The sequence below is a fragment of the Ipomoea triloba genome, chromosome 12 (genome assembly GCF_003576645.1).
Source record: "Ipomoea triloba cultivar NCNSP0323 chromosome 12, ASM357664v1".
Taxonomy (NCBI): Eukaryota; Viridiplantae; Streptophyta; class Magnoliopsida; order Solanales; family Convolvulaceae; genus Ipomoea; species Ipomoea triloba.
In genome coordinates this window covers 22,452,399-22,480,227 of record NC_044927.1, presented here as the reverse complement: position 1 = coordinate 22,480,227, position 27,829 = coordinate 22,452,399, and the positions used below count along the sequence as shown (strand labels likewise).

The following is a 27,829-nucleotide window of genomic DNA, read 5'->3' as shown; positions in this document are numbered from 1 at the left end:
GGTTTTATGGTTGAAGACTTTTTTAAGGCTTGAGAAGCAGAACCCCGTGCTCCATCGGTCAAGTTTCTTTATAATTATACTTTGGCCTCTGTAGTTCTGAAAATGTATACTACTACCCGGCACATAAATAATATGCAGATTATATTATGAATATGATCATGTTGGTTTAAAATAATCAAAATCCTTCACCTCTTATTATTATTGACAAGATATTCTGGTACAAGAATTATGTTTTACCACTGATTTATCAACTTTTGAGGTTGAGTGGGTTATTTTTAAGCCTCATAATTATAATTCCATTAGTATAGTAGAAATTGTGTGCAACTGACATATTTGATTGGCATGAATTTTAATTCAATGTCAATATAATTTCTTAAAGGAAGAAATTACATTGTTTGATCTGGGAGAATTGTAATTTATAGTTCCATCCAAATGAGGAAAATGACCATTATTAATTTATTATTGTTGAAAATTTTTATTTTTATTTTTAAAAGGCGTTGCCTTTTTTTTTTCTTTTTGAAAAAAGGAAGAAAATGACCATTATTATTGTTGGAAAAAAAAAGGATTTTTTTTAAAGGCATTGTCCTTATCAGTTATCAGTTAACCACAGCACTGTTCAAGTTCAAAGCAAACGGATGCCTCTCGTCCAAAAATTGGTTCTCTAATGGAGCCATAAATATCCAAACCCCCAAAATCCCATCCGGAAATGGAAATGGTTGCTAAAACCCTAATCTCATTCCCAATTTTCGCGCCACCACTTCCATCCCCCCACCCCCACCACCGTCGCCCCGACACCACCGCAGTGGGGTTTTCGAGGTGGAACAACGCTAACGCCGAGAAGTTCAACCGGCAAGAGCGCACTCAGAAGGAAATCGAAGACGAAATCCGCTTTCAGAAGCGCCACAACGCCGCCTTCAACATTATCAGTAATTACAATCCCGCCCCTCCTTCCCCCGTCTCCGAAGCCTTCAAATCCATCGGAACCCCATCTGCCCCCTCCAAGTCTTCAATTCCGGGTAAGAAATCAAAGTACTCCAAACCCCCCAGGAATCCCGAGCCCTCACACCCGGCTTTTCAGCCGGTTGTTCGGGTCAGAAAGATCCCAAAAAGGGTCGATAAATCGAATATCTTTAGTGACAATGATGGGGATAGGGATAAACTCGAAGATGAATCCCAAGAACGTAGTACTAATACTAATATCAGCGTCGATGAAAATGGTATCACGTATGAATTCCCTGAAGCTCCATTTGTGTACCAGTATAGTTACACTGAGACTCCAAAGGTGAAACCTTTGAAGCTCAGGGAGCCATTGGTAATGCCATTTGAGCCAGAGACTATGGCAAGGCCATGGACCGGGCGAAAGCCCCTTCCTCCGAGCAAGAAGAAGTTGCCGGAATTTGATTCGTTTAAGCTGCCACCGCCCCATAAGAAGGGAGTGAAGCCGGTCCAAGCTCCGGGTCCTTTCTTGGCAGGGTCTGGACCAAAGTATGTGAAGGCCAGAGAAGATATTTTGGGGGAGCCTTTGAGCAAGGAGGAAATTGAGGAACTCGTTAGTAGCTGCAATAAAACGAAACGACAACTGAATATGGGTATGTGACTTAATACAAAGGCCATTTTTATATGTGGTGCTTCAATTCATTTGTATAGTTTTATTGTTAATTGTTCTTACATATGTTGGATGAGTGGATCATTGACTTGCCTTATTTGTTGAATTTGAAATTTGAAACCCAAAGTATAAATGTAGATGTAATGTCGTCTAGTATGTGGATGGATTTTTCAAAAAATTTAGTACTGGTAGTGAAATTTTCTATTTTTCTTTCTGACTGAATGGCACCAATGAGCAAAAGTTCATTTTTATGGTTGTATTTTGATGCCTACTGTTTCTTTTTCCAGGAAGAGATGGCCTGACCCATAACATGTTAGAGAATATCCATGCTCATTGGAAGCGAAGGAGGGTGTGCAAGATAAAATGCAAGGGGGTTTGTACCGTAGACATGGATAATGTGCGAGAAAAACTGGAGGTTGGTCTTTGAAAATTTATATAATTGTGACAACTCTGTTTTTTTTTTTAGTGCAATATTTTTTGGTATGAATCGAAGGTCACCATAACTCCATAACTTAGTTCCTCAAGTATCAGCTATAAGGCTGAGTTTTGATCTTGAGGATAATTTTATTTCTTACAAGTTACAAGAAGGAAAGACGAAAAATAGGATGGTGTCTAGAATTATATTTACAGTTTTTCTTGTGCTTCTAAGAAAGTGAAATGTTAAATAACAGGAAAAGACGGGTGGCAAGATCATATACAGTAAAGGTGGTGTGATTTACCTTTTCCGTGGTCGAAACTACAACTACAGAACACGCCCGCGGTTCCCTCTTATGTTGTGGCGTCCTGTTACTCCTGTATACCCTAAGTTAGTACAACGAGTCCCTGAAGGTCTGACATTAGAGGAGGTGACTGAAATGCGTAAAAAGGCACGCAGTTTAATGCCAATTTGCAAGCTTGGTATGCTGACATTTGTTTCTCCAACTTACAAAATGGAGTGATGAAATAGTATACTGATCTCTATTTTAATGTAAAATGTTGCGTTTTGCAGCAAAAAATGGTGTATATTGTAGTCTTGCAAAGAATGTTAGAGAAGCATTTGATGCTTGCGAACTGGTTCGAATCAACTGCCAAGGATTGAACCCAAGTGACTACCGGAAGATAGGTGCGAAACTTAAGGTATAGTAATCTGCAGTATTGTCTATGTTATATTCTGAGTTATAACTATATGAACAAGAATGTAATGTGATTTGTATAAAGTTGCTTGTTGCTTGAAATGCAGGATCTTATTCCATGTGTTTTAATCTCGTTTGAGCAAGAACACATACTCATGTGGAGGGGACGAGAGTGGAAATCCTCTATACCTGAAGTCAAAGACAAACCAAATAGAGGAACAGAAAGTGTAGCTAATAATGCACCCATTGCTGCAGTTTCAGAGGACCAAGAATCTTCATCACCATCGTGTATTCCCAGCTTATCGGTTACAGACACAAGCTCCGACCATCTGAGTGAAAGTACCTCTTTGATGGGTAGTGAGGATGCAAAAATAGGTAGAAGCAATGATGGGAAAGCAGAAGAACTCGAGGACCACAAGTCTGAATCAAACGTTATAACATCTGTGGAATCATGCACGGCTTCAACTTTGGAGCGTGTTAGTGATTCACACGCACTGCATACTGAAAGCAGTGAAAACGAGAGAATACTCGACGACAGCTCACTTCTGCCCGAGGAGGAAGAGTTGGGAATCAGTAGCGATGACAAGCAGCAATCAGAAGCTCTATCTCCGGCCCCATTGAACGAGGAGAAGCAGCAGGCTGAATCAGAAACTCCTCAAAACGATAGCAACAACCTCGTGAGCATGAACAAACCTTGGACAGAGGGCGTTTTACTACTTCGGAACCAGGCTATTGAAAGCGGGAGCGCACTTATTTTAGATGATTCTTGTTTGGATGCTGACATTGTATATAAAAGGGCAGTTGATCTAGCCAATTCTGCACCTCCTGGGCCTGTGTTTAGATATCCACACAAAAAATTGGCAGATCAGCCTACCAACAAGCAAGAAACTGGTGATTTAGAGGCCAAAGAAAGAGCAAAACCCATTATTGGACCAAAGAAAGAGAAAGAAAAGGGTATAGTTTTGGTTCCGAGGGTAACTGAGAGGAAAGTTTTGAGAAAAGATAGGACAGTGAAAGGTAGTAGAGAAGACAATTTAAATTCTGGGCTGAGAGTAGATGAACTTGCTAAATTACTAGGCTAGGCTCCCCAGACAACTTTCTGGAATTTAGTAGATAACTTTGTATTTATTTTTCTTTTCTGTTGTTTCATTTTTGTAACAAATAATTCTTTATATTTCTTTCCATTATTTGTAACAAAAATTCGACTTCAAGGCCATTTGTAAATACTAAATAACATCATGTTAGGGCTTATGCTACCAAAACATACAAAAATACAAATAGCTTAAATGAAAAAATATTAATAAATTACATAGTCAAATCATAAATATCTTGATTAAGCATCTCCAATAGTATTGTTTTTTTTGGGTAGTAGTAGTAGTTTTTGAGGTATCAATTAGGAGAGAGATGAGGGAAAGAGAGAAGAAAAAAAAAAGGAAAAAAAAACAAAAAAAAAAAAACAAACAAAAACAAAGCAGACGACGCGCCAGTATTGCACCGCCGGGCGCTAAATGTGCGTGCGTCCAACGCTCACAAAAATACGCTAAATGTGCGTGCGTCCAACGCTCACAAAAATATTAGCCTTCTGCTATCTCTCTTTCATTTGGGATTCATAAAAAACTTAGTCATTGTAAGATAAAAGATCACCTCAAAAACTATTGCCGAAATTAAAAAAAAAATCATCTTTAAGTTTTTTATCTGACAAAAATTATTGTCAAATAAGTAAAAACAGTCATGAGAAGTGTATCATCTTTAAGTTTTTTATCTGACAAAAGAAGTGTATCGATTTATGGAATTAGGATTTAGTTCCATGTACGTCACTCTCTCCATTTGGTTTTTTTTGGTAGTCCATGCGAACCACGTGTTTCAAGCCTTCAAATAAATGATGATTTTTTTTTCTTTCTTTTTTTGGTGTAATAAAACGAAAAAAAAAAAAGGCCAAAAAGATAAAAATAAAAAAACACATCTTGTCTCTTTGATCTTTCTCAACCCGCTGGTTTCAGGCCCCAACATTTGCTAGCTCAGTTCTCATCTCTCTCTCTTAGTTTCACCAAGGGTTTCATCTTTCTCTCATCATCAGGTCTATCTCTATCTCTATCTCTCTATATATATATATATACGTGTGTGTGTGTGTGTGTGTCTTGTCTCTCTGTCTATATATGCTGGCCTTTTGTTTCAGAAAAGCTTAAAGACTGTAGCTTTAGCTTAAATATATCAGTTTGAGTTGGGAATTTTATTCCATTTTTACCGGTTTTATGGAATTCACTTTTTTTTTTTCCTTCAATTTTTAAATCTCGAGATGCTCTTTAGATAGATCTGTACCGAAGGATTTTTAGTCTTTAATTTTATTTTATTGTCTGCTCAATCAAGACTTGAGATTTTTGGATTGATATGGTTGTGAGTTTCCAGTTTCTGTTTTTTGGATTTGAATCTGATTAACTGTGCTGAGTATTAGCCGGGGTTGATAAGCAATTAATTCTAAGAAAAAGATCTGTTTAGTTGATTTTGCTGCGATTATCGGCGTTCTGTTGTGTCTTTCTGTATTGAAGTAGCAGGTGAAGTAATGCCTTATATCTCCCTGGCGGTTTGCAAAAGTCTCGTCTTTAAATACCCATCCTTGAGATAAAAATCATGTTTTTGACATACCTAATATGATTTCTGTTCTCTCCTATTAAAGAAGGGGATCTAATAGCATTTGTTATGCTCTAATTATGTATTGCAGTCAGTGCAATGTTACGAGAGGTAGTTTGATTTAGGAAAACCTAGGACTAATAGCACGCTTATATATATGGGTTTGCAGCGTTCACTGACAAGCATTTTAAGTGTTAGATTCAAGGTGCCAAATTTCTAATTGTTGTTCTTTCTATGCTTTATGTTATTTAGTAGTATCATCAGTCGGTCTGCCACTCTGCCTGAAGTTTTTCCTTGTCTAGTGGTTACTCTTTTTGCTGATTGAAAGCCTTTTCTAATGATAACATTGGAAAACTTTGTTACTTTACCTTTGCAGATAACTTGAGATATCAGTATTTTCAACTACTCCATACCTAAGATTAGGTATCAAAGGATTCAAAGCTGTGCAGATGGAAAGAGTTGAAATATAATCACGTTTACATAGTTTCTGTTTCTTTATTATGGAGGATGAAAATGGTCTCAACCTGAGCTTGGGCCTACCTTGTGGTGGCGGTACTGCCTCACAGAAAGGTAAAACCGGGAGCTCCTCAAATTTCAGGGCAGAAGAAGGTGATAGAGATAGCAAACTGATCAATGATTTCAAGAATTTTCTTGATGGTGGTACACAAAAGCATGATTCTGTTATTGGGTTGCACAGAAGTGATCTGGTGAAAAATGAGGGGAGCTTCTTTAATGACCTCTCGAGTACGGCTGTCAATGTAGATGCTGCTAAAAAGTTAAATAGCGGAGGATTCTGGGGTGCAAATAGTGGTCGGTCTATTGAAGTTGAAGAAGAAAAGACAACAGATGCTGGTGATAGGCATAAAAGCTTATTTGGAGAGACAAGTCACAAAAGAAAGCGTGAAAGAGACGCTCATAATTCTGACTTGCATGACAAAACAAGGACATCACACATTTCAATTAACACAGACGATGACTCAACTGGAGACAATGAAGATGTGGCTGATTCTGAGGCCGAGGGTTCAACATCACGACAAGTTTCACAGCCTGATGATAGCTCCAAGCGACGTGTCGGGAGTAGTGGTCAAATTGAGATTAATAAGGAAGTTCATGGCGTTTCTGATTCTGGTAATGCAGAATTATCCGGACAAAGAAGGTTTTCCATTTCTTCAGAGAAGGAAGTTAAGTTTGGGAATATGTCTTACGGTGTTCCTTTCTCTCAACCAATAAACATTGTAAACATGCCTTACTCTCTACCTTCAAAAGATACTAATCCTAGCGGTACAGTTGGTGCACCAAATTATCCAGTCCCCGGTATGGTGCAAATGATGGCTGCCAGCGGTGGTGAGCGACAAGGAACCCAACCTCTCATGCCTGCAAACATGCCACTGATGTTTGGATATTCTCCTGTACAACTATCCTCGCTGGACAAAGATAATCCTCGTGTTCCAGCCTCTCATCTTCAACGTCAACAATTACACCCATCTTATGCCCGAGGTCCTTTGAACCCCGACAAGCACAGTGAAGGGTTGAAGATAACTCAAGGTTCTTTTTTGCTCTTTCTGATGTTTTCGTTATGCTAATGCCATTTTGTTTCTGTGATAACAAGTTAACAACAGAAATAGTCTTTGGTGATTTTGAGTGTTGAGGTGAGTGGGACAAAAAAAATTGGTATAACTTAACCCACAGAACTTTTTATATATAAGCCTATAGTTACCAAGTACCAGTGGTAAGGTGATGATACATCAGGTGCTACTCAATAGTATAATGTCAATGGGATAGATACTTAGGATTTTCGATAAGATAACCTTACTTCTCCTTTTCTCTCTTCTCTAGCTGCTGTTTCAATCCAGCTCACTTCTTCCACAGTTACAACTCTTCTTGATCCTTAATAGACTCTATTTTCTTCACCTTAATCTAATCTCAGTCTGAAAAGTGAAAACCTCTATGATCCCACAGTGCTTCTTTGATTCCCATTGGATTTTTTGGGGCATTTAGGTTGGTTTGTTAGTTTGAGATGTTAGGCGTACAAATTACAATCCTGGAAGTATACATTGATTGGGTGACTAACTGAGAATAATTCAAGATTGTCAAGTATGGAAAATGAGAATAAAATTGTGGGCAGTGGAATTCAAGACAATTCACAATTAATTTGTTTAATTCTTGATTCTGGTGGAGCTGTGGGATCAGGGGGGTGTTGAGAATGCAGTTGTGTCTTTTTGTGAAGGCATGGTTTATGGAGCTTGTGTTAAAATCTTTCTTGCTGAAAGGATGATTACAAGATCAAATGAGGGTGTTAAACTGGGAAATCTATAGAAACTGGAAATATGCATAACCTATTTTCTGGAAGAAACCGTATAATTATACTATCAAAGGAAATATTGTGAACTATCCATGAAATTCCTGCTAAACCTTGGAATACTCATCAAAGCTTTAAATTGGAGGAAATGATTTAGCTTGGTATGCTATTGTCTCAAATTTAGTAGCACCCGATTTATTCATTCTTGTGATTACTAATGAATTCTTAATCTGAAAGTCATTGATGGTAGGAAACTATTTCCTAGAACATAAAAAAAGTACTTGTCGAGGGTAACCCTAGCCAAGATGGCTAAGGATACAAACTTGTAACCACAAGGTCATGAGTTCAAATACCAGCCTTCTTAGTTTGAGCTGGTCTGGTTCTGGAATGTGCTATTCATAGTTTTTCTCTTTTTTCCGCTTTTAACTCTAAAACTTGTGGTCTTTTGCTGGCTAGGGTCACAAGGTTCTGGAATGTGCTATTCATAGTTTTTCTCTTTTCTTTTTTTTTTTTTTTCGCTTATAACTCTAAAATGAGGTTCCTTGTGCTTATTGTGTTGATGTAGCTTCAGTGCCAGTGGTTGCGCTCAAGCCATCTGAATTTTCACAATATGACAAAGGAAGTGGGAAACAGCATGCTGCAGAAGAAGGTTCGTCTACTCGAGGGGAAGAGAACATGCGAGGAAGCAACATAAGCTTCAGGGGAAAAGACCCGTCTGAACTGCCTAAAGCAGACGGCCTTCCTTCTGAATTTCCAGCTATCAAGCCAGGTCTGGCTGCAGATGTGAAATTCGGGGGATGTGGTTCTTATCCAAATCTACCGTGGGTTTCAACAACCGGTTCAGGCCCAAATGGCAAAACAATATCTGGTGTCACTTACAGGTTTAGCGCTACCCAGATCAAGATTGTGTGCGCTTGTCACGGGTCACACATGTCCCCTGAAGAGTTTGTGCGGCATGCCAGCGAAGAGCATCCGACCCAAGATGTTGGCAGCGGTGTAACATCGTTTCCAAACAGCAACTCTGCAGCCTCGGCTCAAAGCTGAAAACAGCTGTATAGTCTCATAAACATCCCGAAAACATAAGACCAAAGCTTTTCTGTTTCAAACCTCGGTAACATATATATATTTTCGTCTCGTGGGATGAGCACAGCTTGAATCTAGCTCCTAACAAGGAATCTGCGATTCGCGTAACTCTTCCAGTCCTCAACTTGAATTGGATCCTTCCTTCTCCTCTAGCTAGCACTAATTGCTGCCTTCTGGTATGATAACCAGTTGTATGTAATAATTTGTATCATCTTTCTCAGCCAAAATAGATCCTGAAGCATTTTGGTTGTGTAGCACCAAATTCTCCTTTGTGTATGTACATGATGCAATATATTTGATCTCAATTTAGCAGCCTTGCATGCTGCATATAAGAGTTCAAAAATTTTTATCATTTTTTTCGACATGGTGCAGTAAATGTTTATCATATTATTGAGTTTTCTGTCTTTGAAGTAAATATTTATCATATTGATCGAGTTTTAGAACTCAAGTTTAAGACCAACCTAATCAAGTTGGTTAGGCAATTGACTTGGTAATTAGTCTAATTTTTTTTGGGCATGGTGCAGTAAATGTTTATCATATTATTGAGTTTTCTGTCTTTGAAGTAAATATTTATCATATTGATCGAGTTTTAGAACTCAAGTTTTAGACCAACCTAATCAAGTTGGTAAGGTGATTGACTTGGTAATAAGTCTAATCACAAGATTTTCTGATTTGCGCTAATCAGTTATGAGTAATCTAAGTTGGTTTATTCCTCAGTGGTATTTTGTCGACTTGAATCATAAGACGGGATTTATCCATCGCAGATTGTTAGGTAGTGGCTGCAACCTGCGGGTTTTCTCATCACTTAAAAAAAATTAAAGTTTTAAACTTTTCTTTCTTATTTTTGTTTTTAAAATTTATCGTTTTATTCTTCGATTTAAAGGAGTCGTTGCCTGAATGTGTATTGTTAGTGGAACTCACTTTGTAATCTAGTTAACAGAAGATCACAAAGAGTTAAATTAGTTTAGATTTTACATAGCTGACTAGTTTAAACCAAGAAGGCCATACCAAGAGAGTGTTTTATTCTATATTGTTGACTTCTAATAATTTAAAATGCAATTTCATCATGAATGTATTTTGTGTAACTTTTTGGACAACTAATAATATATTGACTAAAGCTGCACAACTACTCCACTTAATTTTCTCATTTGTTCCACCCTCCTATGAATATGGACAGTATATACTATATACTTGTATATTCCACATGCAAGAATCAATATTAAGGCTTTTGTTTTTTTTAAAAAAATTATTTTGAAGTTGACCTAATATCTAATTTGTGTAATTAAATTAACAAAGTGTCATCACATTTCATGAGGCTTTGAGTAATATAATTGAATGTATTGATTTGCAATATTGATGAAACATGCTTTCATCTGTCATGCTATGTCATTGCTTTTTATTGACTTAACAAAAATTAATTCTATTGAGCATATAATATATAGAACATAAATATACCGTATAACTATCAATTTATGTTTTAAATTGAGAAAGAGTAATTACACTTCAAACTCTTAAGTATAGTGTAAATTTCATATTAAGTTCGGATGATGGGGATGTTTGGTAAATAGCTGTTAGCTGATTGAGTTAGTGAATTTGACTAATTGATAGTATTAGCTGATTGTAGAAAAGCATTTGGTAATGCAAAATGACTTTCTTAAAAAATTGATCGAAAAATCTATTTTGAGCATCTTTTTTTTTTAATTTTAGCATTTTTTAGCAATAAGTTGTTATAAAAAGCTAATTAAATCAAAACACTCATATTAATTATTTAACCAAACTAAACAGATAATAGTGGTCAAATAAATTAAAATTGATTGATAAACTAACTATGTTACTAATAGTATTTGAAAGGTAGGGAACTAGCAGGTTACTTGTTAGATTATATATCTTTGTTGTTATTTTATTTATATAATTACAGCTATATAAACCTTCTTACATCTGCATCACCTACTGCAATATAGATCCAAATTCAAAGTTTTGGCATCACCCAAGAATAAAATAATAATAATAATAATCTATACTATTAATAAAAACAATATCCTCAGTTTTAACTTCCCGCCCAAAACAGACCTATAATATTATGGTTTGCGTAATATTGTAAAATATGGTAATACAATTCCTATCTCTAATACAATTGTAAATTAAAATAGAATTCCTAATAATATATATTCTTCCCTACGTTCCTATTCGTAATACAATTCTAGACTAGAATTACTAATGGTAATAATTCAGTATATATATTTCTCTGCAATGCAATCTATACTATTAATAAAAACAATATCCTCAGTTTTAACTTCCCGCCCAAAACAGACCTATAATATTATGGTTTGCGTAATATTGTAAAATATGGTAATACAATTCCTATCTCTAATACAATTGTAAATTAAAATAGAATTCCTAATAATATATATTCTTCCCTACGTTCCTATTCGTAATACAATTCTAGACTAGAATTACTAATGGTTATAATTCAATATATATATATTTCTCTGCAATGCAATCTATACTATTAATAAAAACAATATCCCCAGTTTTAACTTCTCGCCCAAAACAGACATATAATATTATGGTTTGCGTAATATTGTAAAATATGGTACTACAATTCCTATCTCTAATACAATTGTAAATTAAAATAGAATTCCTAATAAAATATATTCTTCCCTACGTTCCTATTCGTATACAATTCTAGACTAGAATTACTAATGGTTATAATTCAGTATATATATTTCTCTGCAATGCAATCTATACTATTAATAAAAACAATATCCCCAGTTTTAACTTCTCGCCCAAAACAGACCTATAATATTATGGTTTGCGTAATATTGTAAAATATGGTAATACAATTCCTATCTCTAATACAATTGTAAATTAAAATAGAATTCTTAATAAAATATATTCTTCTCTACGTTCCTATTCGTAATACAATTCTAGACTATAATTACTAATGGTAATAATTCAGTATATATATTTATCTGCAATGCAATCTATACTATTAATAAAAACAATATCTTCAGTTTTAACTTCCCGCCCAAAACAGACCGATAGTATTATGGTATGGTTTGCGTAATATTGTAAAATATGGTAATACAATTCCTATCTCTAATACAATTGTAAATTAAAATAGAATTCTTAATAAAATATATTCTTCTCTACGTTCCTATTCGTAATACAATTCTAGACTATAATTACTAATGGTAATAATTCAGTATATATATTTATCTGCAATGCAATCTATACTATTAATAAAAACAATATCTTCAGTTTTAACTTCCCGCCCAAAACAGACCGATAGTATTATGGTATGGTTTGCGTAATATTGTAAAAAATATGAAAATTTAACCCGCAAGGCCAACCAATTTTCTGAACGACATTCGTGCATGCAGTTGTCGGCGCACGAGTCAAGCCTTTTTAAGTTCATTTTGGGATTTCATTTGCACCCCCCCTGCGCGCGAGAGAGAGCCTCAATGCTATACAATTCAATAAGCCTTAGAAAAACTCTTGTATAAGTAGTGGTGCAAACCACTTCTCAAACCAATGTGGGACAAAAGTTATTTGAAAGGTTTTTCTCTAAATTTTTCTAACTCAAATAGGTCAACTTTGAGAACCAATTTCTCATTCAGTCATTATCAGTTTTGAGCGTACAATATATCAATCTTTTCGTCTAACTACGAAGAACACGAATCCACTTTGACCCGACCCAAATCGAAAGTGGACCCCACATATATTTGTACCACAATATTGCCAGTAAAATGCCATTTTATGCTAATTTTTTTCCAACAGTTATTTGTCCAGAGAATATCAACGTGTTGAAGGAAGAAGATGATATATAGTGAAGGGCAATATCATCTTCACTATATATCATCTTTTTCCTCCAGCACAACGCTCTACGGTCAACCAACAATTACTCAACTGATTATCTCATTCCTCCCATGTAAATTTTTCTCTAATATAGTTATACTTACTGAATATCAAAATATAAGTGTACCTCAAGATCATGCAATAACTAATCGACAAGTAATTAAATTAATGAATATGATGCAATAATGTAACGTATCTACCTATTGCATTTATACACTTTGATACGGAATAATACGGAAGAGAATATTCGTATTAATATATGGTAGAGTATAGGAAAGAATACTCTAAGTGTGACCGAGCTCCGTGACAGTGGGTCAGCGGCTCCCGGTCTCTTTAGCTGCTGTTCAAAAGGTAAAAGCCAAAAGTCTTTTTCTCTACATTAAATGCGCCTTTTATAGCGGATATGGCCAGGCCTACTTCGGTCGGGTTGCATGCAGGACACGTGGCAGACATGCACCGGTCACGCTATCGGTCCAATGCGCTTACGATAGGTGGATATGAGACCCCCACTTCGAATCCCGCCCGGGTTGCCGCGGCGGCCCGGAGTGTATTGTACAAGGCTCGGCAGACCGGGAATAGAATCTAAGGGCCTGGCTGAGTCCTTATTCAGAGAGAGAGATCGGGATACGGAGACCGGATTTTAGCCCTATCATCTAGCCCCCCAGCCCGGTCTTTTACGATCGCTGAGGAAAAAGTCCGGGCTGTAAGATCGGGTCCGGGTTGCACTATCCATGGTTGATCAACAGAACGGGACAAGGAAAACGTCGTCGGCGGGTGTCGTCAGCCCTAGTGTCCACGTGTCACGTTCGCACGAACCTCGGAACTTGGGCCTAGGCTAGGTCTACGGCGTGGGGAGCCGAACCGTCAGCCCCTTCTNCAAAACAGACATATAATATTATGGTTTGCGTAATATTGTAAAATATGGTACTACAATTCCTATCTCTAATACAATTGTAAATTAAAATAGAATTCCTAATAAAATATATTCTTCCCTACGTTCCTATTCGTATACAATTCTAGACTAGAATTACTAATGGTTATAATTCAGTATATATATTTCTCTGCAATGCAATCTATACTATTAATAAAAACAATATCCCCAGTTTTAACTTCTCGCCCAAAACAGACCTATAATATTATGGTTTGCGTAATATTGTAAAATATGGTAATACAATTCCTATCTCTAATACAATTGTAAATTAAAATAGAATTCTTAATAAAATATATTCTTCTCTACGTTCCTATTCGTAATACAATTCTAGACTATAATTACTAATGGTAATAATTCAGTATATATATTTATCTGCAATGCAATCTATACTATTAATAAAAACAATATCTTCAGTTTTAACTTCCCGCCCAAAACAGACCGATAGTATTATGGTATGGTTTGCGTAATATTGTAAAAAATATGAAAATTTAACCCGCAAGGCCAACCAATTTTCTGAACGACATTCGTGCATGCAGTTGTCGGCGCACGAGTCAAGCCTTTTTAAGTTCATTTTGGGATTTCATTTGCACCCCCCCTGCGCGCGAGAGAGAGCCTCAATGCTATACAATTCAATAAGCCTTAGAAAAACTCTTGTATAAGTAGTGGTGCAAACCACTTCTCAAACCAATGTGGGACAAAAGTTATTTGAAAGGTTTTTCTCTAAATTTTTCTAACTCAAATAGGTCAACTTTGAGAACCAATTTCTCATTCAGTCATTATCAGTTTTGAGCGTACAATATATCAATCTTTTCGTCTAACTACGAAGAACACGAATCCACTTTGACCCGACCCAAATCGAAAGTGGACCCCACATATATTTGTACCACAATATTGCCAGTAAAATGCCATTTTATGCTAATTTTTTTCCAACAGTTATTTGTCCAGAGAATATCAACGTGTTGAAGGAAGAAGATGATATATAGTGAAGGGCAATATCATCTTCACTATATATCATCTTTTTCCTCCAGCACAACGCTCTACGGTCAACCAACAATTACTCAACTGATTATCTCATTCCTCCCATGTAAATTTTTCTCTAATATAGTTATACTTACTGAATATCAAAATATAAGTGTACCTCAAGATCATGCAATAACTAATCGACAAGTAATTAAATTAATGAATATGATGCAATAATGTAACGTATCTACCTATTGCATTTATACACTTTGATACGGAATAATACGGAAGAGAATATTCGTATTAATATATGGTAGAGTATAGGAAAGAATACTCTAAGTGTGACCGAGCTCCGTGACAGTGGGTCAGCGGCTCCCGGTCTCTTTAGCTGCTGTTCAAAAGGTAAAAGCCAAAAGTCTTTTTCTCTACATTAAATGCGCCTTTTATAGCGGATATGGCCAGGCCTACTTCGGTCGGGTTGCATGCAGGACACGTGGCAGACATGCACCGGTCACGCTATCGGTCCAATGCGCTTACGATAGGTGGATATGAGACCCCCACTTCGAATCCCGCCCGGGTTGCCGCGGCGGCCCGGAGTGTATTGTACAAGGCTCGGCAGACCGGGAATAGAATCTAAGGGCCTGGCTGAGTCCTTATTCAGAGAGAGAGATCGGGATACGGAGACCGGATTTTAGCCCTATCATCTAGCCCCCCAGCCCGGTCTTTTACGATCGCTGAGGAAAAAGTCCGGGCTGTAAGATCGGGTCCGGGTTGCACTATCCATGGTTGATCAACAGAACGGGACAAGGAAAACGTCGTCGGCGGGTGTCGTCAGCCCTAGTGTCCACGTGTCACGTTCGCACGAACCTCGGAACTTGGGCCTAGGCTAGGTCTACGGCGTGGGGAGCCGAACCGTCAGCCCCTTCTTTCTCCCTCTATAAAAGCGTGGTACGTACGGTGTTTTCGGCTTTCACGAACGAGACAAACTCAGAGCCTCCCGAGCTACCTATACTTCCCGATCTTAGCGTTGTCGACCTCAGCACGTTTTCGAATTTTCTTTGACAGGTAACTCCCTTTGCTTATACTCGTGGATACATTCGTTTTACGATTTCGGGTGATCTCGAGTCCCGGGCTGACCTTAGTAAGACACCTCCTTGTCCTTGCTAGGTACAGCCATGAGCGGATCGGATAGTCAAAACCTATCCCACCACAGCTACGGTGACTCGGTCGAAGTCGGATCGTTCACGGTCTCGACTTATGACTCTGACCTCAACGCCATAGACACTTACTCAGAACCCGAGGGCTCGGTCCGGGCTCATAACCAACCGAGGGCTGAGAATGACGAAGCAGACTCTCGGCCCGTTATGGAGCCTCTTTCCATGGAAGCAGGGCCCTCAGGTCGAGGAAAGCCTGCCCCTACGGCCTATGGTAGGGACTGGTTCGCCGGTCTACCAGTCGATTCTACGCCTCCAGTGGCCGCCAGCAGGATCCGATTAGACAGCAGCGGCCTGCGGCGACACACCAGTCTTCTCACTCGCGGGGAGATCGAAGAAGTCTCGGCCCTGTTAACCGGGACTGTTAACTATGAGACCAAACGGTCGTTAGGGAGCATCGTCGACCGAACGAACGGGGACTGGCTCGGGATGCACTTGGATTCCATCAAGGCCCCGTTGACCTTCCCGTTCCACCCCTTTTTGCTGGGTTTCATGAAATACTATGGTGTTTTGCCCGGGCAAATTGCCCCTAATGCCCACCGTACTCTCGCATGCTTCCCACAAATATGTAACCGCCACGGTCTCCCAGCGACTCTAGAGCTTTTCCGGTACCTCTTCTCGGTCCGGCCTCTATCTATCAAGCACGGGGGTGGCGTCCTATGCATACAGTCTCGTGAGCACTTCTGCAAAATTTTACATTTGCCCGAAAACAATAGAGGCTGGAAAAACCGGATCCTGTCGGTCCGATACCCGTGGCCGCTTCCTGTTGACCGAGAGTGGCCAGAGTTCGCGACGGAGCACAAACGACCTAGGAAAAGCCGGGCTCTAGATGACGCGGCCATAAAGATTTCCGCCGAGGAATACGAGTACGAGGTCTTCCGATCTCCCGAGGAATACCTGGAAGCAAACCTCGAGCCCCCCAGATATGATTTGCCCGAGAAGTACACGCCTAAGAGGGCGGTGGTGACGGTTGCCGTCAGACCTCCCCCTCTTGAGGCTGGGTCACGAGGTTTGTAAGACTTACCGATCCGAGGTCGGTTTTACGAAGGTCGGTATACTAAGTCTTTTGTCTTCTCCTTTCAGGTGCCATGAGGAGCTTCCCGGTATCAGCTCGTCCGCCTGCACCCGCCAAGAAGATCAGTCTGGGGGCTAAGAAGGCCGAGCCCTCGAAGCCTGCGGATCCTACCGGCGAGGCGCCAGTGCCCGTCGGTCTACCTTTGGACGCGACCCACCCTGCCGATCTGAACAACGAGCAGGATGCAGCCCGGGCTGCCAAGCGAGGGAAAGAGAAAGAGGTGCCCGAGGTCGAGGAGGTCGCGGTCGTGAAACGTTCCCGTCGCGACGGGTCCGGGTCCACGACCCCCGTGATCGACGTGCTCATGAAGCACGGGGACGAATCCTCCGCCGCTCTGCTAACGAGGATCTGCGCCGCGGCTCCTCCTCCGGAGAAGACAAGCGGATGGTCGACCGCTCTAGTGGGAGAGCGCATCGCTCGCGACCTCATCCAGGTATCGCGAAGTGATTAATCGTGTTCTTGTTAGCGTCTACCGGTCTTCTCACCACCTTTCTCTTTTAGATGGCGCACTCGGTCACCGATCTGTATGCCCGGGCCAAGGACGGGGACGAGATCCATCGTCGGGACGTGGCCCCGCTCAAAAGGTCCCTTGCTAAGAGGGAACAGCGGATTAAAGAGCTCGAGGGGAAACTGAAGACGGCTGAAGAGACCGGAAGGAGGATCCTGGAGCGGGCGGATTTCGGCGAGAAGGTTTTGACGGATCCCGTCCTCCTGGCTAAGCATATCTGCCGAGGGCGGGAGACAGGTGAGGCCGTTCTTGCGGCCATCTCGCGCACGCCGGTCGGGGAGGACTTAATGTACGAGTTCGGGACTTGGGCGTTCAACAGTGGTCGTCGAGCCATGCAGAACGACGTTCGAACTGCCTTAGAAGTCTCGATCGACGACGACGACCTCCACAGGGTTTTGGCCGTGCTTCCCGAAGAGGTGCCCGACCCTGGTCCGACGCCGTTCTCAACCGTCTCTGAGGGGCAAGTACTACCGGTCTCTTTCACCGACGCTTCCGCTGGACCAACGGCGGAGGTTGCGGAAGCCCCCGATGCTGGACCAGCGGCAGAGGGTGCGACGGAGCCCGGGGCCGAGCAGTCGGCCGAACGCCCTTAGACAGTAAACGCGGGAGCCCGGCCTCGTTGTGCCGGGTATTATTTCGTTTTGACGACCTTTGAGTCGTTTCGTTTCGAGAGCCCGGCCTCGTTGTGTCGGGCGATACTCTTATCTTAACGGCCTTGGAGCCGCTTTCACTCGTAACATCTTTTGCTTTCTCCTTTTAAACACTTACTTAAGGTCCGAAGACCGGTAACCGGGCACCTTACTCCCGGGGTGAGCACCTTGCTCTCACCATTAGGTCTGAAGACCGGTAACCGGGCACCTTACTCCCGGGGTGAGCACCTTGCTCTCACCATTAAGGTCCGAAGACCGGTAACCGGGCACCTTACTCCCGGGGTGAGCACCTTGCTCTCACCATTAAGGTCCGAAGACCGGTAATCGGGCACCTTACTCCCGGGCTGAGCACCTTGCTCTCACCATTAAGGTCCGAAGACCGGTAACCGGGCACCTTACTCCCGGGGTAAGCACCTTGCTCTCACCATTAAACACATTTAACAGGAAAAGTCGACTTGACCGGGCGATACTACATTTCAAACAGAACAGCCTCGCAGGGCGAAAGTAAATTGGGGCACGCAGGCTCCCGAACCTATTACAAACTACTGATAAAAATGGACCAAATGCTGGGAATTCCAAATGCGGTCGACCGGTTTGCCAGTGGTGGTTTCGAGCCGGTAGGTCCCCGGTCTCACCACGGCCGAAACGACGAGAGACCTTCCCAGCTCTGGGCCAATTTCCCGCTCTCTAGCGGTTTGCTGGCCTGTCTTTCTCTCAGCACGTAATCCCCTACTTGAAAGTAGCGGGGGCGCACTTTAGGGTCGTGGTATGCTTTCAATTTCTTTTGATATTCTTCGACCCTCCGGGCTGCGACCTCTCTCCTCTCTTCCACAGAATCCAACCCGGTGATTATTAAGGAGTCATTGCCGTTCTCATCATAGCTCCGCTCTCTAGAGGTCGGTATCCACGCTTCCACTGGCAGGCGGGCTTCGGTGCCATAAACTAGTGCGAAAGGCGTTTCCTTCGTGGCCTCCCGGGGCGTAGTCCGGTACGACTACAAGATGTACGGGAGCTCGTCTGCCCAGCTTCGTCCGGCCGAGTGCAACTTCTTTTTCAGTCCTTCCAGGATGGTTCGGTTCGCATTCTCTACTTGACCGTTCCCTTGAGGATATGCTACGGAAGAACGGAGTGACCTGGTGCCCACCGTTGCTAAGAAATTTTGGAAATACTCGCTCTCGAACTGTCTTCCGTTGTCGGTCACCAACTGAACTGGAACTCCAAAGCGGGAGATCACGTTTCGCCATATAAACCGAGCGCACTGCTGAGATGTAATCGTCGCTAGTGGTTCGGCCTCTACCCATTTCGAAAAGTAGTCCACAGCAACGATTATGAAGCGGCGTCGACCGGTCAACTGCGGGAAAGGTCCCAAGATGTCTACCCCCCATTTGGCGAATGGTATTGCAGAACTGACCGGATGATAAAAGGTGGCCGGCCTGCCTGGGACTCGAGCGTAAAGTTGACAGGATTCGCACGACTTTGCTAGTGCCTCACAGTCTAATTGGATCGATGGCCAATAGTAGCCGATCAGCATTATTCTTCTTGCCAAGGCCCGACCCCCCTGATGGGCAGAGCAAAGTCCGGAATGCAGCTCGGCCATCACGAGTTTGGCCTCAAAGCGGGTTAGACATCTCATCAGCGGCCCTCCATAAGACCGCCGGTAAAGGCGATTGTCGACTATCTGGAAACGAGGAGCTCGCAGCTTTACTTTCCTGGCCCTCTGCTCATTCTCTGGTAAGGTCCCGGTCTCTAAATATGAACGGAGGTCGGTGGTCTAATCATCCGTTTCCGCATCGACCGGTATCACGGGAAGCGCATCCACGCAAGCAGTCTGCAGCTCTTCCACCCGGGCGACCTTCGATATATATTCCGGAGCCTCGTGTGATAGTCGGGATAACATGTCCGCATCCGCATTCTCGGCCCGTGGAATGTGCTCGGCTATGCAAGCGTCGAACGATCCCATAATGGATAAAGCGTAGTCGCGGTACCGGGCTAGCCGTTCCCCTTTTGTTTCGAAAGCGCCGGTGACCTGTCCGACGACTAGGGCTGAGTCAGTCCGGATCCTCACATGCCGAGCCCCCAGAGAGCGGGCGCGTCGCAGGCCAGCTATGAAGGCCTCGTACTCCGCTTCATTGTTGGTCGGTGAGAAAGCAAGCGACAGGGCGTAGTAAACTTTGAAGCCCTCCGGGCTGGTAAGAACTATACCAGCGCCGGCGCCCTGCTTGTAGCTTGACCCATCTGTTGCAATTTCCCATTCCACCGGGGCATCGTCGGAGGTCACCGGGGTGGTGCTGTCACGTGCTGAGCATTCTACGACGAAATCTGCTACGGCTTGTCCTTTGATGGCCGGTCTCGGCGTGTATTCGATTGCGAACTGGGTCAACATCATTGCCCACTTAATTAACCGACCGGAGGAAGTGGTCGTCCGGAGTATGGCCCCTATCGGTTGATCGGTGAGCACCCGGATCACCCGGCCTTGAAAGTATGGCGTTAACTTCTTCGCGGTCGTGTACAACGCGAATACGACCTTCTCCAGCCGGGTATACCGCAGTTCAGGGCCCTGGAGAGCGTGGCTGATGTAATAAACCGGGCGTTGCACCCCTTCAGGGTCGGTTCGGCAGAGCACTGCGCTGATAGCGCGGTCTGATGCGGAGAGATAAATCTGCAACTCTTCACCAGGTTCCGGCCTGGACAACACTATTGGTGAGGCCAAGTACTCTTTCAAACTTTCGAAAGCCCGTTGACACTCATCAGTCCACATGAAGGCGGATGTCTTCTTCAGTGTCTGGAAGAACGGGTGTGCCCGCTCAGCAAGTTTCGAGAGGAAGCGGCTCAGGGCGGCCAATCGACCAGTTAGCTGTTGAACTTCTCTAACCGTGGCCGGCGGCCTCATGTCGATTATCGCCTTCACTTTCGCGGGGTTCGGCTCGATTCCTCTCCTTGTCATCATAAACCCGAGAAACTTCCCGGTCTGGACTGCGAAAGTACATTTGGCTGGATTGAGTCTCAGCCGGTTATATCTCATGATCTCAAAGCTCCGTCTCAGGTCGGACGCATGGTCATACTTATCTTTACTTTTTACCAGCATGTCATCGATGTAGGCCTCCATCGTTTTACCGATCAGCTCTCCGAACAAGGTGTTCACCATTCTCTGGTAAGTTGCACCGGCATTGCGGAAACCGAACGGCATAACTCGGTAGCAGTATAGACCGTCTGGAGTAATGAATGCTGTCTTGGCTTCGTCCTCTTCGGCCATCATCACCTGGTGATAGCCCTTGAAAGCGTCCATAAAACTTAAGAGCTCTGCGCCTGCGGTCTCGTCGACCATCTGGTAGATACTCGGGAAAGGGAACGGGTCTAGCGGGCACGCCTTGTTGAGGTCCGTATAATCCACGCACATCCTCCAGGCTGGGGGCTTAGGGACGAGAACTACATTTGCTAACCACTCGGGGTAGTGAACCTCCCGTATGTGTCCGGCCGCTACCAAAGATTTCGTTTCGGAGCGGACGAACTCTCGTCGGTCGGACGCTAGGTGTCTCTGCTTCTGCTTGACCGGTCGGGAGCCAGGGCGTACGGCTAACCTATGGCATATTGTCTGGCGGTCGATACCAGGCATATCTTCCGGTCCCCAGGCCAGGATGTCGGCGTATTCCCGAAGGACGGCGATGATTGCGGTCCGTAAATCTGGCGATAAGGCCGAGCCAATCTTCACAGTACGTTCCGGTTGAGAGTCCGATAGCGGTACCAACTCGACCTCTTCTGACGGTTCGGGACGTTCGACTCGGGCGTCTCCCTTCTTATTGATAGCGTTCACCCGAGACGTGCTGGTATCTTGTTTCTGTACAGCCCGGACATAGCATCGCCTCGCCGATTGAGGGTCTCCTCTGACCGTGCCTACACCTTCCGGAGTTTGGAATTTCATACATAGGTGCGGCATTGATATTATCGCGCCGAGCTGCGATATCCCCGGCCTGCCTAAGATGGCGTTATGAACGCACGCCAAGTCAACGACGACGAACTCCATGGTCACCTGGAGCACTCTCGGGACGGTCCCAACCTCTACGGGCAGTCGGATGACTCCTTCCGGATGGACCATTGCTCCTGTTAAACCCGAGAGCGGTGTCTTAACAGGCATTAACTGGGACCGATCTAACTGAAGCTTTCGGAAGACGTCTAGGTACATAACATTCACACTCGACCCCGTATCCACCATGACTCTCTGTACGTCGACGCCGTTGATGTCTATGGTTACCACCAACGCTTCGGTCGTGCAGTTGGGGCTGCTCGGCAAGTCACGATCGGTGAACACGATAGGCTCCACTTTCACCCTTTTCTCCGGATTTGACTCGACTAGGGCCACGTGTAGATCTCGAGCCCAGTTACGCCGGTTTTCAGCAGTGTCGCCACCTTCCGGTCCTCCGAATATCACATGAATAACTTGTTTTCGAGCGGCTGCCGGAGGTTCCCTATCGAGGTCGGGGTCTTTATCTTTCTTGTCCTTATCTTTTTTGGAATCTTTCCTCCATCCACGCCGGTTCNGAGCGGCTGCCGGAGGTTCCCTATCGAGGTCGGGGTCTTTATCTTTCTTGTCCTTATCTTTTTTGAAATCTTTCCTCCATCCACGCCGGTTCTTCTTCCTCTTTTCGGCGAACTGGGCCAATTCCCCGGTTTGTAGCAGGTCTTCGATCAGACCTTTAAGCACATGACACTCTTCGGTGTCATGTCCCCGATTGCGGTGATACGCACAGTACTTTTCCTTATCCGGTCCATCTCTCGCCGGGGCGGGCAACTGGATCAGATGACAACTTTGGGCGAATTGCAAGACCTCCGCAACCGGCCTGTTCAGCGGGGTGTAAATCGGATTTCCATCACGATTGTTCGGGCGTCGGTCTCTCTGGCCCTGATCCCTCCTCGACCCACCGGTCTCCATCAACCTCTTAGCTGAGTTCGCCTCCGTGGCCGTAGCGTAAGCCACTACTCTGCGCACAGCGTCTTCGTAGCAGGTCGGCGGCCGGAGTATTAGGTCCTGGTACAGGTTTCCCGCTCTTAGCGAGTTCAACAACAAGTTGGTGGCAGTTACGTCATCTACGGGTTCTATTTCCGACATTTCCTTATTCCATCGCTCGATAAAGACAGAGAGCGGCTCCCCGTCTAACTGTTTGGCGTTTTCCAAATGAGAGAAATGTTTCTTCACGGTCTTGGCCATGGCGAAACGATCGACAAACCTCTGGGCCAGGTCTCGGAAATTCGAGATGGACTCTGGTTCTAGGGTACGGAACCACTCTGCAGCTCTCCCGGTGAGCGTGGAGTAGAACGCCCTACACATGACGGCCTCGGATACCCCCATCATGAGCATGTTACCATAGTAGAGGTTGACATGCTGTTCGGGGTCCGACCTGCCAGCGTACTCTTTGTCTCCAGGAACGCGCAGGTCTATCGGATAAGGCTCACTCATGAGCTTGTGCGTAAAGGGCGTTCGGAGCAGGTCGCTAGATCGGCCAGTGGGTCGGTCAATTCCTTCCTCACGCTTCCATCTGTTGAACTCTGCTCGGACTTGATCGAGCATTCCACGCGAAAGACCAGGCGGACGGGTTGGTTTACGGCGTCTATGGTGACGGGAATCCGAAGAACTTGCTTCGCTTGAATCAGCTTCGGTCGCGGTCGGGACATGTAATGGTCGGCGCCCTCTCTCCATCGGCGGGTCGATTCGGTCTAGAACACTGACTCTCGGCGGCTCTTCTTGGGCTGGGGGTGGCTTGGAACCTGAGGTGCCCAAACGCGACAGAGCAGGTCGACGCGCCGATGTCGGTTCTCGTAATCTAGAGGAGATCGGTCGCCTTTCAGACTGCGCCCTCCTAGTGGGCGAGTGGGTGGCTGCAGCCTCGATCGTCGTAGTATCCGGATGAGGGACCGGCGGCTGAGTGTGCAGCTGAGTGGGCGGTGCCGGCTGGAACGGGAAAGGAGGGGCGTAAGGCGTCGGATAGAAACGAGGGGAAGTGGTCCACCAATGAGCGGTCGGATCAAGCGGGTATGGTGGGTACTGGTACGGTATCGGTCCGACCGGTATAGGGAATGCTTGGGGAGGGTGAATCATGTTGACAGGATCAGCCGCCGGCGGATTAGTGGTATTGCTCGGGTCGTCTCTAGAGCTAAGGCGGGAACGTAGGTCGGGAGGTACCTCCTGCTCTGGATCCGCAGCGGCAAAATAATCCATATATGGGTACATGCTTGGAGATTGAAGTTAGGTAGAACGGGACTCGGCTTGTTACTTCGGTCCCCACAGACGGCGCCAAAATGATACGGAATAATACGGAAGAGAATATTCGTATTAATATATGGTAGAGTATAGGAAAGAATACTCTAAGTGTGACCGAGCTCCGTGACAGTGGGTCAGCGGCTCCCGGTCTCTTTAGCTGCTGTTCAAAAGGTAAAAGCCAAAAGTCTTTTTCTCTACATTAAATGCGCCTTTTATAGCGGATATGGCCAGGCCTACTTCGGTCGGGCTGCATGCAGGACACGTGGCAGACATGCACCGGTCACGCTATCGGTCCAATGCGCTTACGATAGGTGGATATGAGACCCCCACTTCGAATCCCGCCCGGGTTGCCGCGGCGGCCCGGAGTATATTGTACAAGGCTCGGCAGACCGGGAATAGAATCTAAGGGCCTGGCTGAGTCCTTATTCAGAGAGAGAGATCGGGATAGGAGACCGGATTTTAGCCCTATCACACTTATTTTAGAACACTGAATTTTTGTGATATTTATTGCATGGAAGGAAGACTCATACTATAATTGAATTTATACACTTATTCATACTCATATTCGATGTTATAATTTATATAATTGTATATCGATTCAAATATTTCTTAAAATATTATAACAAATTCATTCCGTGCAACGCACGAGTGAAAATACTAGTAATGATAATAATTTATAATTAATTAATATGCTGAGAGTGAGACATCCAACAAAACAACATATGACAGGTCATTAAAATAAAGAAACCAACGGAAGTAATGTTTGTAGGGAGTCCTTTGAGGGAGGTTTGGTTTGGGGCATTCTACAGTTTGACTAGTAATTGCAGCCGTTGATTCTTGAAAAACAGGATGATGCTCTGAAGCAGATCAACGGCTCAAAATTACTCACATGGTATTGATTCTAAAGACAATTTTTTATGGTACATTTTGGCGATAAGGTTAGGTATCTAAACTCTAAAGTCTCACGTCATTTTGTATCTTATTTTACCATTTTTTAAAAATTAAATAAAATTTCGTAGATGCATTTAAAGATAATAGGACGAGATATAAGTTACTGTAATAATCTAGAGATATCTAATCCTATCTCAGTAGTAACTAGTAAAGGAAAGCAACAAGACTCAAGTTCGACCTGTTATTGTGATCAAGGGTTTAATCATTTAATTGTTATTAAAATAGTAAATAGTAATCTCGAGAAACTAAATCTTTAATTTATATGAAAGTCAAAAACAATTAGGCTATGACTGAAATCCGTCTTATTATCCTAACCGACAAAAAACTACAATGAGATAAATCAGTTTAGGTTGATTCAAACTAAAAAGAACAATAGAGAGTTGAATTTAAAACCTTGTAGTTACCAAATTAATCATCTGACCAACTTGACTGGAATTGTCTCATTCAAGGAACTAAATCTTCAATAAGTGGCATAATAGCTGTGTGACTAAATTTACATGGTGAATTATTAAAAAATTAAATTTAAAAATTAAATTTATGACACACGGTCGGTCATAACTGAGGAATCAAAAAAAAAATGTTATTTTTAAAATAGAAATGATTGAAAAATTAAATATAGATTCCTCATGCTCCCAACCATATAAAATATAGCTTCACCCACAACAAACCAATGCAAAGCACCACCAATGAGAGAGACTAGCTTGTGCATACAAACAAATGTATTTACAACCCCCATGCCTCCATCTCCTCTTCCTAAACTCTCTAATCCCCATGAAAACCTTAATCAACATGATCATCTCTCTGCTCTTCCTCCCTCTCATTTTCTTGAATGCAAAAGCCCAAAACCCTGCAACAATCCCCCATGATCCCTCACCAGACCCCAACACTTTCCAGCCAAGCCTAGTTGTGGTCATAGGCATATTAGCCATCATGTTTTCCCTAACATTTTTCCTCCTCCTCTATGCCAAGTTCTGCCACAGGGCCTCCATCCTCAACGCCACGCTGACGATCCCCGAGGCCCTCCTCGGCTCGTGGAGGCGGTCCTCGGGGATAGATAAGACCGTGGTGGAATCCCTCCCGTTCTTCAGGTTCTCCTCGCTGCAGGGCTCGAGGGACGGGCTGGAGTGCGCGGTGTGCCTGTCGAGATTCGAGGACATCGAGATCCTGAGGCTGCTGCCCAAGTGCAAACATGCATTCCACATCCACTGCATTGATCAGTGGCTGGAGAAGCACTCCACTTGCCCTCTCTGCAGGCATAAGGTCTGTGCAGAGGATCTGTCTTTGATGAACTTTTCGAGCAGCCTGAGGTTTCTCTGGAGCAGCCAGTCTGATTTGAGGGAGGAGTCTAGCCTTGGACTGTACATTCAGAGGGAGGAGAGCTTCAAATTCGGATCACGAAAGATCAAGAAAGACGAAAAGCTGCTGCCTATACAAATACAACACCAGAACACCTCAGACAATGATGATCAGAGCCTGCAGAAACCTCTGCACCATCTGAATCATAGGATCATAGTCTCTGATGTTGTCCTGAAGAACAGATGGAGCAGTGTCAGTTCATCAGACCTCATGGCCTTGACCTCGGAACTCATTCGAGACGCTGCAAGCCACAGATTCTCATCATCATCCCTGGCAAATCCCGAATTCTCTAGCAGCTTCGGCTCCAAACAGCCCGAGGACGAGATACAAACCATGAGTATTAAGGAAGAAATCGAGCGAAAAAGGCTGTTCGAAATCAAGGTCAATAAGCACAACCAGAACCCTTCATTCCCAATCCCAACAACATCTGCAGAAGCAATAATGGCTTCCGAAAGTGCCACAAAAAGTCTTACTCAGAACGAGAAGAGGTCCATGTCAGAGATAGTAGTTCATCCCAGGTTTAGAAATGGGAATCTTCAAGATTACTGTGATGTTGTTTCAGATGAGAGAAGAAGAAAGCTTTGGCTGCCAATTGCAAGAAGAACAGTCCAATGGTTTGCCAAAAGAGAAAGGAGGTCAGCTGATGAATCCCAGATTCCCATTAAACAACACAATCCTTAGACACATAACATCCAACATATACTCTTAGTTTCTTGAGCTTTGTACTTATGTTTCTTAATTTTCCCAGTTATCATAAACCTTGAAGTTCACAGAGAACAGTTAAGAAATCATAAAAAATTTTGAAAAGTGGTATGCAGTAGAGATGACCACAGTTCAGTTCGAACCAAACTGAACACGGTAAAAATTGAACCGGAACTAGAACAGTATGAACAGTTCTGGTTCGATTTGATAAAATCCAGAACTGCCACATTTTTTTTAGTTTAACTTTAAAGTTTAAATATTTGATATAACTATTTAAAAAAAAATCAGAATGACCAAAGTCATGGGTTCGAGCCCAAAAACAATTAGGGTTCGACTAGGAGTTCAAACCCGAACTACCCGTTCCAGTTTGGTAGTATCTGTTCAAACATTTTTCGCCCAAAAAATCTAAGCCCCACCACCAAGATTTGAACTTATGATCATCCATTTGAAATGGTAACCAGGATGCCATCACATACACCGATACACTACATGGTAGTCAACAAAGTTTAAATATTTGATATAATTATTTTTAAAAATTTCAGAATGAAAATTTTTTAAAATAGAATTCAAAAAAATCTCGGTTCTACTAGCAGTTTAAACCGATTTCTCATTTTTTAGAACCCGTGGTCATGGGTAATGCATG

The 27,829-nt window shown here is 43.2% G+C and overlaps 3 protein-coding genes across 4 annotated transcripts; all 3 read left to right on the top strand.

The window, feature by feature from the left end:
* Positions 1 to 622: 622 nt before the first annotated feature.
* LOC115999012 (CRS2-associated factor 1, chloroplastic) lies at positions 623 to 3,934 on the top strand. Its single transcript, XM_031238727.1, has 5 exons — positions 623 to 1,589; positions 1,894 to 2,021; positions 2,278 to 2,503; positions 2,595 to 2,722; positions 2,826 to 3,934. Exons 1-5 carry the CDS (start codon positions 707 to 709, stop codon positions 3,798 to 3,800), a joined length of 2,340 nt encoding a protein of 779 aa, XP_031094587.1. The 5' UTR covers positions 623 to 706; the 3' UTR covers positions 3,801 to 3,934.
* A 708-nt stretch (positions 3,935 to 4,642) lies between these two features.
* LOC115999014 (ninja-family protein mc410) lies at positions 4,643 to 9,090 on the top strand. 2 transcript variants are annotated; one of them, XM_031238732.1, is made up of 3 exons: positions 4,643 to 4,795; positions 5,723 to 6,891; positions 8,217 to 9,090. In XM_031238732.1, the coding sequence occupies exons 2-3, from the start codon at positions 5,847 to 5,849 to the stop codon at positions 8,687 to 8,689; spliced, it is 1,518 nt and encodes a 505-aa protein (XP_031094592.1). In that variant the 5' UTR covers positions 4,643 to 4,795; positions 5,723 to 5,846; the 3' UTR covers positions 8,690 to 9,090. The 2 variants fall into 2 exon arrangements, with proteins under 2 accessions (XP_031094592.1, XP_031094590.1); XM_031238730.1 differs by having other exon boundaries at positions 8,211 to 9,090.
* A 16,729-nt stretch (positions 9,091 to 25,819) lies between these two features.
* On the top strand, positions 25,820 to 27,196 carry LOC116000013 (putative RING-H2 finger protein ATL12). The gene has a single exon (XM_031240003.1). It carries the CDS (start codon positions 25,846 to 25,848, stop codon positions 27,163 to 27,165), a length of 1,320 nt encoding a protein of 439 aa, XP_031095863.1. The 5' UTR covers positions 25,820 to 25,845; the 3' UTR covers positions 27,166 to 27,196.
* Positions 27,197 to 27,829: the final 633 nt, after the last annotated feature.